Below are 15107 nucleotides of genomic sequence, written 5' to 3'. Positions count from 1 at the left end.
TAATACCACAATGATTAGAAAGCATCTTTTTTTTTCTCCAGCTTTATTTATTTCATCCACATTTATGTGGTTAAACTTCTACCAAAGCTGAACAATTCAACACTATGCATGAAAATTAAACTTAGTATACAATTCAGCAGAGAAGACTTTAGGAAAAAGAAGAAAAAGAAAAGCATTTTTTAAGGAAACTGGAACACAATTGCCATAATCTTACTTCAATTTCAGATTCTGGTCATTTAGTAAAAGCATGAGATTCTGCAGAGTGGAAACCACACCACTAAACCAGAATCCCAGTAACAAAGAACTGACAGTGGCAAGAGTCAAAAACCTGAGTAGAAAGTAGCTCCCAAAAAGCAACAGGAAAACAGAGCAATGAGCAGGAGTTTGTTAGATAGCCTCCTAATCCATATTAGGTTATATGCATAGGTAATGGCATCCTGCATATCTACTAATCTGCATATTCCAGACAGATGATGAGGGATCAGTGAGTTGACAGCAAAACAACTGTAAGCAGAGGCTGACTCACCTGCTTGGGTTGCTCTATCTGCTCATTAGTGAAAAAACCAAGAGCAAAACCAGTGTTCACATCCAGGCTTCCACTATTATTTGGTTTATGTAGCTTGTGCATGAACCATTCAGGGCAGGGAGATGGGGAGAGAGGGAGGGCTGATGGCATCAGCCCTCTCTTTAATTTTGATCTCTGGAATGCTAAAGTAACCGAGGTGTGGATCAGCTTCCCTGATATTTGGCACAGGCATGGATTAGGCAGGCTCAGCCTCCCTGAGGTGCTACACCACCCGCATCCAGAAAACCGAGAAGAACGGGGTGGACTGAAGTCACTTCACAAGGCAGCAAGCTGTTCCCAGATCTTTTTTCCTTCTGGTGGCTTCTGTCAGAATCTGTGCCCATACACACCAGCAGAGGCCACTGGGGCCATTGGTGCAATGTCAAAAGTCATCAGCACAGTTTTTGGTCACTGTAATAAAAGGGTATTGCCCCAAATATCAGGTATATCTGTGTCAAAAATGGAGAAATACTCTTCCAAGCACATTTAAAACAGACTCTAGGCCAAAGATGCAGCATTGCTTAAAAGCTAAAGAGAACAAGCATCTTTCTGTGACTCTCATGCCAGCAGAGTTGAATGCAGGGCACAGTTACTCTGCAGACATGAAAACTTCAAAACAAAACCAAAACCAGCAGACAGCACCAAATACACTGACTCCTGCCAACTTGTTTTTCTTTCAGGCTACCATTCCATTCATCCCAGGGTCAAATTACAGCCTGTCCCAAATTCCAGTCCATTGAAGGGCCACACAGGAAAGTACCTGTCTCCCAGACAAAAGCTGCTTTATGCTACTCATTCCCAGTAACAGCAGTAGAGTTTAATTAACCTTATTTATTTGCTTTCTCGCTCCATTCAGCTCTGGGACATTTCAAATTCAATGTCCATACAACAAATGGAAGAACCTGAAAGCAGAGGAAGGTTTCACATCCAGCTCCAAGAAGCATTTTAGACAGACTGTGTGCCAATGCAGAGTCTGAGAAGACAAGCTCCAGCCAGTCCTTTGGCAGAGATTACCATGGCTGTCTCTGCAGAAATTGCACTGTAAATTCTTTTGCTGTCTCTGTATGATAGGGCTACTCTGTTCATTTTTATCCAAGCCCTCTATGTTTTAAAAAGGGCTCCTCAGAGAGAAGCAGAATACTGGTCCAGCGTTACCAGCCATGCCCAGCACCACAGGCTGCCACATTGAGCCCGAGGTAGACCACAGCTGCTCCCCTAGTTGTGAGGTGGAAGGTGAGAAAGAGGAGAGAGACTGTCTGCAAAAATGGAAATGACTGTTTGTGTCCAGAGTCCTAATGAAATCCTCAGGCAAAATCTTCCTGTAGTAGATTCAGCCTGGAGTCTACAATTTGAGCACAATCTGTACAACCTGACAAGCTCTACCACCAGGGACCAGGTTATCCTTCCTGTAGACTATTCAACACTCATGTTTATTTCATTTGTTAAAGCATCAGGCTCTTAGAGGAGTTTCAAAAAGATTTTCTTATACATGCATACAGAATTCATTTTGGTTCTGACACAATCCATTCCTAGGACTGAGGAAATGTAGTCCTCTTTACTCCTTTTGGCTTTTATTCTTTCTGCTGCTTTTTGGGGGAGAAATACTATGGGGAGAAATAGCTATTTGTGACTGAGATAACTTTGAAAATGATGAAAAGTGTGACAAAAGGAAAAGAAAATATCCTTTGCCTGGTAGTTCTTTTTCTTACAGAAAAGCACTGGTACATGATAATACAACTCCCTGCAATATGTAACCCTACAAAGCAGAGATTCTGTTCCCAGTTCTCTGCAGGATTAGACTTCTCCAGACTAAGCCACAAAGAAATGCTCAGGGATCTGTTAATCATCTGTAGCTACAAAATTATTACCTTCCCTTAGTAACATGCAATATGTAAAGCAATTTCAAAAATGCAGAAGAAGCCAAACCTTTCTGTGTTCACTGAGACTGTCAGACAGACACCTCAAAGTCAAAAAACTGCTATTAATGGTAAAATGACCCTAACATACTAACTCTCCTCTTCTTGCTTAAGCCAAACCCACAGATCTGTGGTTTGCTGGGCTATGACAGGCCATTTCACTGCAGCTACAAACAACCCATTATTAAATCCCCACTGCAGTGTTAATATGTGCAGACAGAACCAAAAGAGGTTTGAAGAAGTTTGCTCAGGTGCAGAAAATATTCAGTGGTTAGAATGCAGCAGAGTGAGTTACACAAACATTTGGGACCTTGGCTGTTCATGTTGTTGGACATGCACAAGCTAACTCAAGTTGCTGTGGATCTTCCTAGACAAGCTGCAGTCACAGGTTTGTGTGGAGGTGTAATCCTGTCTTAAGCAACAGAACCCTGATTACAGTGCTGTCACCAGCTGAGGAAAACCAATCACCTTGGAGTTGTGACATGCAAAACCCATCTCCTCAACACCACACAAGAAAACTTCTTGGTTGTACTGAGCTGCTGAGGGGAAAATTTAGAAGGTGGTGCATTCTAGCTGAACTTGAAAGTGAAATATTCCTTCTTAGCAGTCAAATATCTTAGATAAAAAGAAAAGGTGTAAGAAAGAGTAGCAAAAGAAAAGTTTTCTCCCTTCTGCTCCCTCATCAGCACATGACAGAGGGAGAACAAAACATGCATTTAAAAAGTAGCTTGTGGCTTTTTTCCTGACAGCCAAATGGAGTCCTTGGACAAATCACCTTGATAAGTATATTTTAAGACTGATCGGCTGAGGAGGATACTGCACACTTAGTACTGCCAAACTCAACTTGTTTTGAATATAGAGAAGGCCACCATCTGCTCCCCTGCAACTAGGAGTCACATCTCAGAAAGAGAATCCAAACTGTTAATGATTACAGTGGTGACCCAAGCACCTACCTCTATAGATAACCCATTCTTTGAAAAACATTTTTTCCTTAGGCTAGAGCTCCTTAGTGCTTGGTCATCATCAAGCAAAGAAAGAACACAGCAAATTGCCTTAACACACTGCAGTGTAGTAATCTCAAGCAAAGCCTGAATCAATGAGAACCATTAATCAGTCTGAGAAAGACTTGGTAAGCAGGAGCAGTGTCTGTGTAATCACTTACAGCTCATTTAGTTGACAGCCAAGCAGCTGTCCTGTCACACAGCCCCAGTGGATATTTTAATCACAATAGTTTACTTCTGTACTTTATAAAAATCTACCACACATTCTATTTGCCAGCTCCTTAGTCTTTCAGGAAGAAAAGTTTAGCACCAGTTTTCAGTCCACCATCAAGGATCACCACTAAGCTGTTCTGAACCCAACTCATGATCTTGCACAGAAATTAAATCTAAATAAAAGTGTTTTGAGGAAGATCACTGAAAAAATATACGACACCTTTGAGAGGTAGGCAGAGCAGCATTTTTGTAGTAATACATTATGTATATTGTTCAATCCATGCACAACTGTTAGAAAATGACAGTGACTAGAGACTAAACAATTAAGTTTACTGATTTCCTAATTCAACTGAAGGGCCTGAAGCAAAGGCTTTAGATTATGAGAACCACAAGAAAATTAATAATCCATCACTATCTCATAGTTAGGTCAATATAGCTTCCTTCAGAGAGCTTCCTTTGACATGACACGGATGCCATGAGGTTCAATTATTGAAATTTCTCAAGACACACACTACTCACACATAGGCAACCTGCAGATTTTATGGTTAGAAGAGAGACTCCACACAGTAGAACTGGAGAATGTTTTTAAGGCTATATGTTATTATATCACAAATCCTTAAATGTAGTAGAAGCATTTAAGTTACTTCTGACAAAGCATCCCAGATCCAAGGCTATGTTTGCTGAATATCATCAGAGTCACCTCTGTTCTGCCACTTTTAGAGATCTAAAATCTAGAGCTTTGCAAATATTTTCATCTAATGTCCCAATGACAATAGGAATGACTAGGCACTTTGTCAGGGCAACAACTTAGTTTCTGTTTGTAATGGGAGACAACATTTAAGGCTAAAATTTTAACATAGGCACATTCTCACTACACTATACCCCTGAGGAGTGAGCGTACCTCTCACGCAGACCTTTGTGCTCCAGATCCAGGGTTTTGTGTAATGTTTTCAGGCAGCTGTGCTGATTTATCAGCTTTTCATACTCGGCAGACTGCCGTTCATGCAGTGAGGCAAGGTGTTCATGGTCCTGAAGCAATGACTCATACTCAGCTTTCAGCTGCTCCTTCTGTTTCAGTAGATTTTCATTCTCGTTCTCCTTGGCTGTCTGCTGATTTTGCAATAAAGCATTCTGGGCTGTCAGTGAAGCACTCTGGGAGCTGAGAGTTGAATTTTCTACCTAAAGTTTTGCAAGGAAAAAGTAAGTATTACTTATTTACATCTACTGGTACATACAACAAACATTTTGTAGCAGCTTACACCCATATAGAGTTAGTCAAGAGTGCCTACACTGCCTTGTCGACTCAAGACATCTATGTACAATTTGGCATCATTTTGGTATTGCTGTTGGCAGTATGCACCACACAAAGCTATGCTGTCAGTAGTATGAAAATTATCACAATAACCTCTAAACTGAAAGTACACTGTTTTACCAGAAGCTCTTGAGCCCAAAGACCAAGATGATCTGGAATACTCACAACTCAACTGCATCTCTGAAAATCATAAGTCAAAAGTTACACTGCATTTGTGTACAAGTAATGAAACTCAAGTTCACCCAATCTCAGAAACATTAACTGCACCACTGTGTATGTGGACAACACTCCTAACACTGTGAGCAGTGTGAGCAGTACTCCTAACAAGTCTGGTTTCAGTAGAGAGATGGTGCACTGATTTTATATAAGTCAACTACAGATGGGAAACAATGAGAACAAAAACCCCTCATCTCTCCATCTCTGAACATGCAGGAGGAAAAGCTTGGCAAGTGAAAGTCATGCAAGAGAAATAACAGTTAATCCAATGTTTTCCTTTGAGACTGGTCTTTTTCTCAAAGTAAGTTTATTTTTTTTTTAAGTCAAGTAATTTTTAAGAGTATCTTTTCACTGACAGCTTTGACATTTTGTCTGAAAGTCTGAAAACTGTCATTGGAGCTCACTGCTACAATGCCTGTGGGGAGCTGACTTGTGTCCTCTTTCCGTTTCTGCTGAGGTCTTTCACAGGCATAGCATTAATACAAAAAAGAAAAGCTTTTTTTATTTCAGAAGTGTAGCTTCTGGAATAACACATCTGGATTTTGCTGTATTAATTTTAATTTATTCTCTCTAAATAACCACCTTCTTGCTGAAGGTAGCTACCAGACATTAGCAACAGACCCAATTTCCCTTCTAGCTTGGAGAAATTCAGATCTCAAACTAAGCTCCACCTCCTGGGCTTCATCTTTCCATCATTACATCAGCCTACCAACACAAACAAACATTTCATTATTAGCTGTCAGCTGTGGCACAGAGGCACAAGGATGTTCTGACCTGGAGTTTGGCTGTCTGTGTCTGCAGGGCAGTGTTATGCTCTTGAAGGAAAACATTTTGCTTCTGTAGTGTCAGGATCTGATTGTTGAAGGAGACATTCTGTGTTTCCAAATGCTTTAGCTGTTCCTTAAGCAGCTGTTTCTCAGTATGCAGGGCTGCATTCTGAAAGAGAGATGGTATTGGAGGGGTGACAGGAATAAAAGAAACAGCTGTCCTGATTATCTGGAGTCCTTTCAAAGATGAGAACCAATTAGTGATGATCATTCTGCAACAAAGGCATAAAAAACCCTCTTTACAGCATTAAACGAAGGTAGGACAGATGTTAACACACAGGATTACTCCTTGCAAGTAGGACACAAGACACATGAAGCACTTAAGTCCCAGGCAGTCCTAAGAGACACCCAAGGAATCTGGCAACTTGTATGCTCCAGAAAACCTACCAGATTCCTTTAAGCTCAAAAATCCAGTTTCCACCAACCCACTCAAGAGCACAAGAGAAGTCTATGAACTAAGAGGAAATAGGAGAAGGCTTACATTCCTTTCCAGTTCAATGGCCCTGTCCTTCAGTTTCAGCAGCTCTGTGGTGGCCTCTTGGTGCCCTGTTTCCAATTTCTCATTCACTTGCTGGTTGGCAATGAGTTTCTCCGCTGAATTCCTCAGTGACTTCTGAGCATACTGCCCATCCTGCTGAGTCTGCTTAAGTGCATCAAAGTCCTTCTTCACCTACACAGTCAACAAGCAACAACCTTCACCACTGAGGGAACTGCAATACTGCATTAATAATGATGGGATATGTCACTCCTCTCTTGCACTGTACCGACTTTCAGAGATTCAACAACCATTACCCCACTTCAAAGAGAGGGAAGCTGAGACACAGACAGAGGGAAGAATCCATGTCTCTTGGCCTCCAGACTCAAGCTCACTGTCACCTAACAAACAGGCTGTTCTTAGGGAAGAACTGCAGTCTTCCTCAGCCCATGTTCCCATTAAACAGGCAGAAAAACACAGCCACACCAATGAAAGAAAACCCATGGGAAAAGAGATCTACAAAGAGAAGTTATCCAAGAAAACCCCTCCTGATGTGCCCCTAGCCCAAAATTTTTTTATTAATTTTGTGTCATTACATAGAAAGGGACAAAAAAAGGCAGTCCAGTGAAAAAAAAAGGTTCTTGGAAAGGATGTGTATAGGGAAGGGCAAGGAGAAGAACAAACCTGTCCTTAAAAAAAAATCAAACCAAAAAAATCCCCAAATATGTGAATGTGCAGAACTGCAATGTCAAAAATTAAAATTCACTTAAGTTCTTACCATATTTAGATCATTCTGTAACTGCTGGTTCAAGTTCAGAAAGTCTTTCACTTGAGCTTCCAGCATTGCAATCTTCTCCTCTTTCACAGCTAGAGTTGATTTTAGTGCTGATTCAGTTTTGCTTTCCAGAACCTTGTATTTTCTGAAAAATATGATAATAGCTTTCCAATGTCTGCCACTAGGATATGAGCCACCATCTAAACAGCAGACTTCACCTTCACCCGTTCCCAGTCTCACTGCATGTTAAATTATACATGCTTGCTTCTTCAGGAAAATTATTTCCTCTACTGCTGCAGATTGCTACTCATACATTATAGCTGGGGAAAATGGAAAATCCAATCAATTTTAATAGAGATTAATGCCAGCATGGTTCTACAGAAATATCAAAGAGTTACATTACTTGAAAGAAAATAAGTTTCTCTTTTTTCCCTTAATTGTACTACAGAATACTCTTCCTATGGCTCTTTTGTCGATTCTTAACAAGGAGGAAGATCCACAGTTTAAAGATTCCTATAAGATGGGTATGTTACTCTAAGCAGGTCCTACCAAGAAGCCAATATACACACAGGTTGCTGGGATTTTCTGTTCATTACTAAAGAACTTACAAAGGAATTCCTTACCCTCAGATATTTCTTAGGCAACATCTATGTTTATATTAATAGGTATCTGAATCAATTACATGAAGTAATGACAGACACTGTTTAACAGACACCATTCTACATGAAGAGAAATACACACAAACAGCTACCCAGCTGCTCTGCTGGGGAGTACAGAGGAACTGCAGTGACACCACAAGCACGGAGAGAGAAAGGGGCATTTCTTCCTTCCACCCAAGAAAACGTTTTGCAAAACTTACAGTATGCTGCCAAGTTTGCCTCAGAAAAACGTGGTTTATGTCCAAAACTGTTAAGGGTAATGGCAAGGAGGCAGACGAGAACCAAAAAGAAAGGCAAAGGGCTTCAGTTAGGCTGAGTCCAAAGAATGACTAGAAGGGCTCAGTTTCCTTACGTGTCATCATTGCCATTATTATCCTCCAGCAGCAGCTCTTTGTTCAATCCCATCTTCTCCAGTTCCTGGCTCAGTTTTTCCAGCTCACTGGACAACTTTTGACTCTTCAGCTTCTCCAGAACCAAATCCTGAAACAGCATTAACACAATTAGTTGCTATGCAAAAGGTGGTGGTAATTATCCAGCACTATACATTTTTTTAAGAGTACTGAAAAATTCATTTGATAAAATCCTAGTTTCAAGTAGGTCAGCTAACATTCTTCATCAGTGACAGCTGAGTGCAGAATTAAACTGATTGGTTTTATTTATAGGTCACTTGAAATAAATCTGCAGAATGCTTCTTTTGGCCTTTGTTTCACTCACTGTACTGAACTACTTCTGCCAACACTGGCTTTGTGCCTGCCTGCTGAAGGAGGGAATGTGTGGGCCAGGAGGCACCACGCCATCTCTGTGCCACACAAGGATGTGTGCAGGGCAGGGGACACCAGCAGAGGGAGTTTCCACCTCTCAGCTAGGACAAAAAGCCCTGCCAGCACTGGTACACACACACAACAGGACTCTGGTATGGAAGTATTGTGGCTATGATGTTATTCCCAAGGGACTTGGTAACAGGGTCAGCAGTGAATAATGCACTGAGTTTCTCACATATGGTAAATTACTGCCCAAAATTTCAAAACTGTAACTACACTGCAGAGTAAGAGACAGGACATCTCTGGACAGGAGAGCTTGGTCACTTATTCTGGTATCTACTGATGCAGCCTGGTTTCATTTGGGTTTCTTTGGGAAGAAACTAAAGCAGAACCCAGCAAGGAAGTCACACAAGGAGAAGACTTGGTGGTGCTGTACCAGAAGGGATATTGGGACAAATTATATTGTTTTAATAATTTTTAAGAGAAGTTGGAGAGAAACATAACTTGGGACTGTGTCAAGTGTTTCTGACAGTCTTTATTTCTCCTCCTCAAAATTTCACTAATGCTTCAAAAATTGAAATAAAACCTTAAAGTAAGCAATTGCTTACTGTATTAATCTTGCTAAACTTATCTATTTCACTGAGCTACTGCAGCACAACCCTTATTCCTTTGAATAGTCCTTCACAGGAAATATGGTCTGGCAGAACAACAGCAGCCAGGACAGGCAATAAGTTACAATAATCTGAATCTGCTCATAGGCCACTTATAGGAGTGTCAGACTCTAGCACACACATCCTCAGATTGCCAATTGCTAGTGTTTGGTGCAGGGAGAGATCACTGCTGCTCTCATCCAGCAGGGAAGTATTTGGGGAAAGATGCTGTAAGGTAGCTGTAAAGCAAAATCTTGGTGCAGCTGGTTTAGGTTGGTCATTTGGAGTGATTTTGTCTCCTTCAGAACAGGGATGTCTATGTGTCCTCAGAGCCAGAAATTTCTAGACCTGAGAGTCAATCTCCCCTGCTGGAACTCTGAAGTTAGCAAACAATTTTGTAGGTATAGTAAGAGAAAGTATCAGAGTCTTTGGTTAACAGGCACCACATAAAAGCTGTTGTAAAATTTTATTCTGCATGAAAAAAGATGTAACTTTGAGACTGTATTGTGGACACTAAGTGGACACTGCACAACTGCACCAAGAGCAGTTCTTGGCATGTTCTACTTTCCAAGGCAACTCTTTCAAGTGACTGTTGTTAAGGCTGTGAAGATCTGCGGGACAGATTATATGGGACAGATTATATATATATTCCTTCAGTACTTCACTGAGCTGGAAAAAAAAAAAAATAGCAGCATAGAACCCAGTAGAATTGTCTTGCTTACCTCTCTCAGAGTAGCTAGTGTTCTCTTATCAATTGTAACTTGCTTTAGGAGGTCTTTATTGTCCTTTTCAAACTCTTTCAGTTTACAAGATGACTCTCTGAATCGAGCAATTTCCTTTTCTAGTGTCTTGTTTTCCTTCTCAGCGACTGCTAGCTTTACTGTACTGTCATCCAAAATAGCATCTTTCAGCTCCACTTGCTGCCAAAGCCGTTTTGTTTCTTTCTCTAGCATTTTTTTGTCTTTTTCTAGCTGAGACATGCCTTGTTCTAGGGCTTTGTTTTCCTTTTCTAAGCTCTCTAGCCGTTTGGCAGAAACCTTTAGCTCTTCGAGGTTCCTCTGGAGGATCTGATTTTCACTCTCCATTCCTTGAACTTCTTTTTCTAATTCCTGGATCTTTTTACTGCTGTTCTCCACAATTTGTTGAAGTCTCTGGTTTTCAGAATTGATACTTTGATAGCTTAGCTCCAGCCTCTCTGATTTCTTGTTCATTGCTTTTAACATTTCCACATTCTTTCTTAAGTCCTCTTTCTCCCTCTCCAAATCCTTATTTTCTGCTTCTATTTGTGCCATTTTTGTGCTGGTAAATCTCATGGTCTCTACCACTCTTCTAAGCTCCAGATTTTCTTCATCCAACTGCTTGTTGTCCCTTTCCAGGTCACCAAGACGGATGGAAATGTTTTGTAATGTGTCCAAGGATTTTCTCAGTTTCCTGTTTTCCACTTCCAGATCACCATTCTCTTGCTCAAGAACTTCCACTTTTTCTGTCACTATTTTCATCACTGCTGCCTTTTTTGTGAGCTGTTCATTCTCCCTCTCCAGCCGGTGGAGCTCTTTTTCCATTTCTTCCACTCTTTCCACTTTTTCTCTAATCTGGTCAAAATCCTTTTGCAATTGTTTCTTCTCAAATTCCAGCTTGCTCAGTTTGCTACTCGTCTCGGTTACTGTTTCATGAAGGATTTTGTTCTCTTTTTCAATATCTTTCACTCTTGCCTCGCTGCTCACTTGTGATCTTTGTCTCAGGGATAAGACAACTTGATTAAGATGATCATTTTCTTGTTTAAGGTCCTTTATCTACATAAACAGTTGTGCAAATATTATTCATCTACTTAGAACTACAAATTAGTCCTAATGCAGAGAGATGACTGTTAACAAAATCATATCCATTTAATCCAAGACAAATTTCTCAGCAAATTATTGACTTGGTAACCAAGAAAAAAAGCTATTAAAAATTTATTTTAATACATTAAAAACTGTGCTACATTCCTGCTACCATCCAAGAAGGCTGGGGCAGAAGGAGAAAGCAGATAGAGGACCATCACAGAACACCTTGGAGAAGATGCTTTGTTACAAATCATTCTTAATAGAGAGTATCTTTCCATCTAGGTTTACCTTCATCTTGGGGACCTGAAGACTGAAATTATCCCTGGTAAGGTGCCAGGAACCTCAGAATACTTGAAAATGTATAGTAGTTACAGATGTCATTAAAGACACACTTCCTGTAAGGACAGTACACTTACCCCACTGGTCAAATTTCAGCTGATGCAATTGTAATTTAGACTGCAATTTGCATTTGATTCATATACTAGACAACATCCATACAAATCAAAAGGGCCTAGACCTGAAAAAATCACAAACTACTATTTTTAACAACTGGGAATATTTATAGTTTTACTTCCTGCCCTAACTTCAAACCATCTATTAATTCCTGCCACAAAGAGTCTGTATTTGTTCTAATTTAAATGTAAGACTTTGTTGGTAAAGTGCAGTTTCCCGGAGAGAAGTATGGGTAAAAATACTTCAAGATGAAAAAAAGTACACAAATAAGACATTTTGCTATTTAATTTTTACCTCACAAAAACAGAGCAATTTTAATACAGATTGAGAATATTCAGACCAGTTTCTAATGATCTGTGTCTGTATTTTTTTTATTTGTCAAATGAGTACAGATGATACATGCACAAACCTGTAATAAGAGTTTTCAGGCATTGCACATGAACTGCAGCACAGTGGCAAAAGCTGAAGGGCAATTAAAATGTCATTCCAGAAGACATAAGCACTTTCTCAACATCTCTTTTAAATAGAGCAAAAAGGCTGGGTGGCTAAAGAACCTTAACCCAACCAACCATGCCATACAGGACCAACCTTCCGCAACAAAATGGGGATTTATTTGCACATCCTAAAACCAGTTGGTATTCCATTTAGTAAAATCCAAGGGCTTTTTTCCCTCAAGGGGGAATGCCTGTTCATATAATGGCCTGAAGATCCCCTTATGGTAACAAGAGCAGGAATCAGTAAAACATGCTGGGCTTTAACACTTGAGGAAGGTTTTAACCTAGATTTCAACAAGTTCAACCTTAATAGCTCTCAAATTGCCTTATCTCCCTGAGAGAACCAGATGCTGTAAATGGCATCACTGAATTACCATTACTGAGCACATGTTGTTATATTACATTTGAGAAATTTGCACCTGTCTGTCTTTGTCGGCTTTTAGAGTCTCCATGACAACTTGTAGCTGCTCTTTATCTTTTATCAGCTCCTCACTCAAGGTTTCCAAATCTTGATTGCTTTGCTTCTCTTTTTCAATTTGATTTTGCAACTTCTCAATCTGTGTGAAGAGAACACACCAAAACACATCAACCACAGCTGGACACAAGGACTGTCTGCACTTTAAGCAATTCTGAAGACCAGAGAGAAATGAGACAGGGACTATGGCTGAAAGATTAAATCCCTCTCTCCTGCAGTTACCAGTCTCAGAGAGGAAATGGACTATCTTGTTTTTCTCACAGTGCTAAGAATCTTCTCCACCTTAATAATCCTGTTTCTTCATGCCTTTTAAGATCAGAGCATATAAGGCACAGCAGTAAGAAATGCTCAGTTCACCTGCCTACTGAATGCCCTGTTGTGCTCCTGTCCACAGGGATTAAGTTTCTTCCTGAGGAACTTGCCTCCTCCTAGTCTCTCCATCACTGATGGAGAGACAGTGAATGCAGGCAGTTATTAAGACAATTCAGCAACAATACTAAAAGACCAAAACACCAATCTAAAACAGGAAGAGGAAAAACACTAAAGCACTGGAGTGATCGAGTTCATGCTCCCACTTCCTGTGTTCTGCTGGCCCTCTTCTCCCCAGCAAGTGACAACACCACATTTGAAAGATTTATGAATAAGGCTCCAGTCCCACAACAAAGATTTCTTACTTATTCATTTTGAAAGCTGTACTTGTAATGCATGAAAAACAGAAAAGCAGTAGCTCTTCAGTAGTTAGAACCAAGAGTTTCTGGGAACTATACTCCTCAAGTCAGGAAATAATTCCTTTTTAAACTTGCAAAGTACTGTGAGCACCTACAGCTCTGCACAAGTATCAGCTCATTTTTGCTTTGGTATTATCAACTCTGCCAACAGTGAAAATGTCAATGAAAGGGGTATTAAACCTAATTCTTACAAGTGGGAAATAGCTGGAGGCTGGGCTCTGCCTATGTCAACATGCCCCCATTACAGGAAGTGTTTAAACAAGCAGGGCTGCCTAGATTGGAGATAAGGAGGGCTCAGCAGCCAGAAATGTAACCATGCCGAGGTTCATTGGTCTCAAAGGAGCTTTTCAGAGAAAGCTGCAACAAACTCAGTAGCTCAGCAATAGCTGATCTTCATCAGCACTTCCCAGAAAACTGGAGGCAAGTAAGATACTACTATTTACAGCTCTTTTCAGTAAGTCAGGGCAGAGACAACAGACAGGTACTTGGACTGCTACTACTTGAGTGTGCCTGAAAGGAGGGTTTTCTACTACTAGCTCCTCTGAAAGCTCTGTAAAAAAGGAAAAAAAATGTACATAACTTTTTCTTTATGGCATCTCTTGTACTACCTGAATAATCCCGTCTCAGCTACATGATCCCACCAACCACTAGATCAGCAGATAAGCATATTCAAACAACAATTTTTGAAAGTCTCACACAGTGGATGGAATCTCAGCTCAGTTAAACAACTTTAGGGAGACAGTATTTTACTATGGATATCTCAGGAAAGTTACCAAAAGAACCCAAAAGACATGGAACATTTGAGAAAAGTACTTCTTTATCTCTTGTCCTCTGACTCACAAGTGCTTGACTTTAACACTCCTCCAGAGCTCTTGCACTCTCCCCTGCCCACTGTAGCAAACATTTTGTAACAAATCAGAGACTTTCCCTATTATTTCCCTGGCACATCTTATTGTATTCTAATTGAGGGGAATCACAATTGTTGGCACCAATACAGTTCCATAACAGGAGGTGTCCATAGGAATCTGCCTGCGGCAAAGCCAGAGGCTGATCACAGTTGTTCAAGTGATTTAAATTGCAATACACCACAGGTATCTGCTGAGTACTTTCTATGCCTCCATCTCCAGGTTTAGGTATGTAAATTAGAGCTGGATTGGATTACTTATACACAAGAGGTCATAAAAGGGTGAACTGAATCTTTGCAGTTTTCCTTTTTCACAAAAAAAAAAAAGCAGAACTGATTTCTGCAAAGGAATCTCTGCAGAAGACAGAATGATCCAGTGCTGGATACTGTTCTCCCTAGCAGAGAAATGGGCTTGCTACAACCTAGGAATCCACAAGCAGCATTTTATATGTAGGTGCTTTCTCCCCTTGTCCTTTACGGGATTCAGCTAGTTCACAGGCAAGCCAAACAGAACTGAAATCATTGCATCAATGTCTCACACACACAGGTGTAAGTAATGGGAAAAGGAGAAATAAGCCTTATATTCTGGATAATTTATGAATGGTGGGGATGTGGATAAATCCAACGTGAAAATGTTTTATAATTTAGAGTAGGAAGCATCCTTTTTCCCCAGCAGCATTTGGCTCAATTAATCAGAACTGAAGAATCAAGTAACTAGTCAGACAAAAGTAAGGCTGGTAGTTGGAGATGAAGTGAGCAGTGTGTTTCACAAGGACAAGCACTGAGCTGGCATTTCAGCTAAATGTAATCAAAGTTAATAACAGAGTGCAACACACGTACATGTAAGTAAATTTACAAAG

At 40.3% G+C, this 15107-nt stretch overlaps 1 protein-coding gene across 5 annotated transcripts in view; it reads right to left on the bottom strand.

Moving 5' to 3' along the window:
- CCDC88C (coiled-coil domain containing 88C) overlaps positions 1-15107 on the bottom strand; it is a 94769-nt gene that overhangs the window by 15447 nt on the left and 64215 nt on the right. For all 5 annotated transcript variants that reach the window (XM_064423566.1, XM_064423569.1, XM_064423568.1 and 2 more), the window contains 7 exons: positions 12560-12697; positions 10093-11163; positions 8312-8439; positions 7304-7445; positions 6532-6720; positions 5998-6159; positions 4597-4874 (listed from right to left, as the gene is read on the bottom strand). In XM_064423566.1, the coding sequence (XP_064279636.1) occupies positions 4597-4874; positions 5998-6159; positions 6532-6720; positions 7304-7445; positions 8312-8439; positions 10093-11163; positions 12560-12697 (2108 nt within the window). The remainder of the gene's footprint in view (positions 1-4596; positions 4875-5997; positions 6160-6531; positions 6721-7303; positions 7446-8311; positions 8440-10092; positions 11164-12559; positions 12698-15107) is intronic.

The sequence above is a fragment of the Passer domesticus genome, chromosome 6, assembly GCF_036417665.1.
Source record: "Passer domesticus isolate bPasDom1 chromosome 6, bPasDom1.hap1, whole genome shotgun sequence".
Lineage (NCBI taxonomy): Eukaryota > Metazoa > Chordata > Aves > Passeriformes > Passeridae > Passer > Passer domesticus.
Note: the sequence above shows the minus strand (reverse complement) of the source record. Positions and strands in the feature narration are given on the sequence as shown.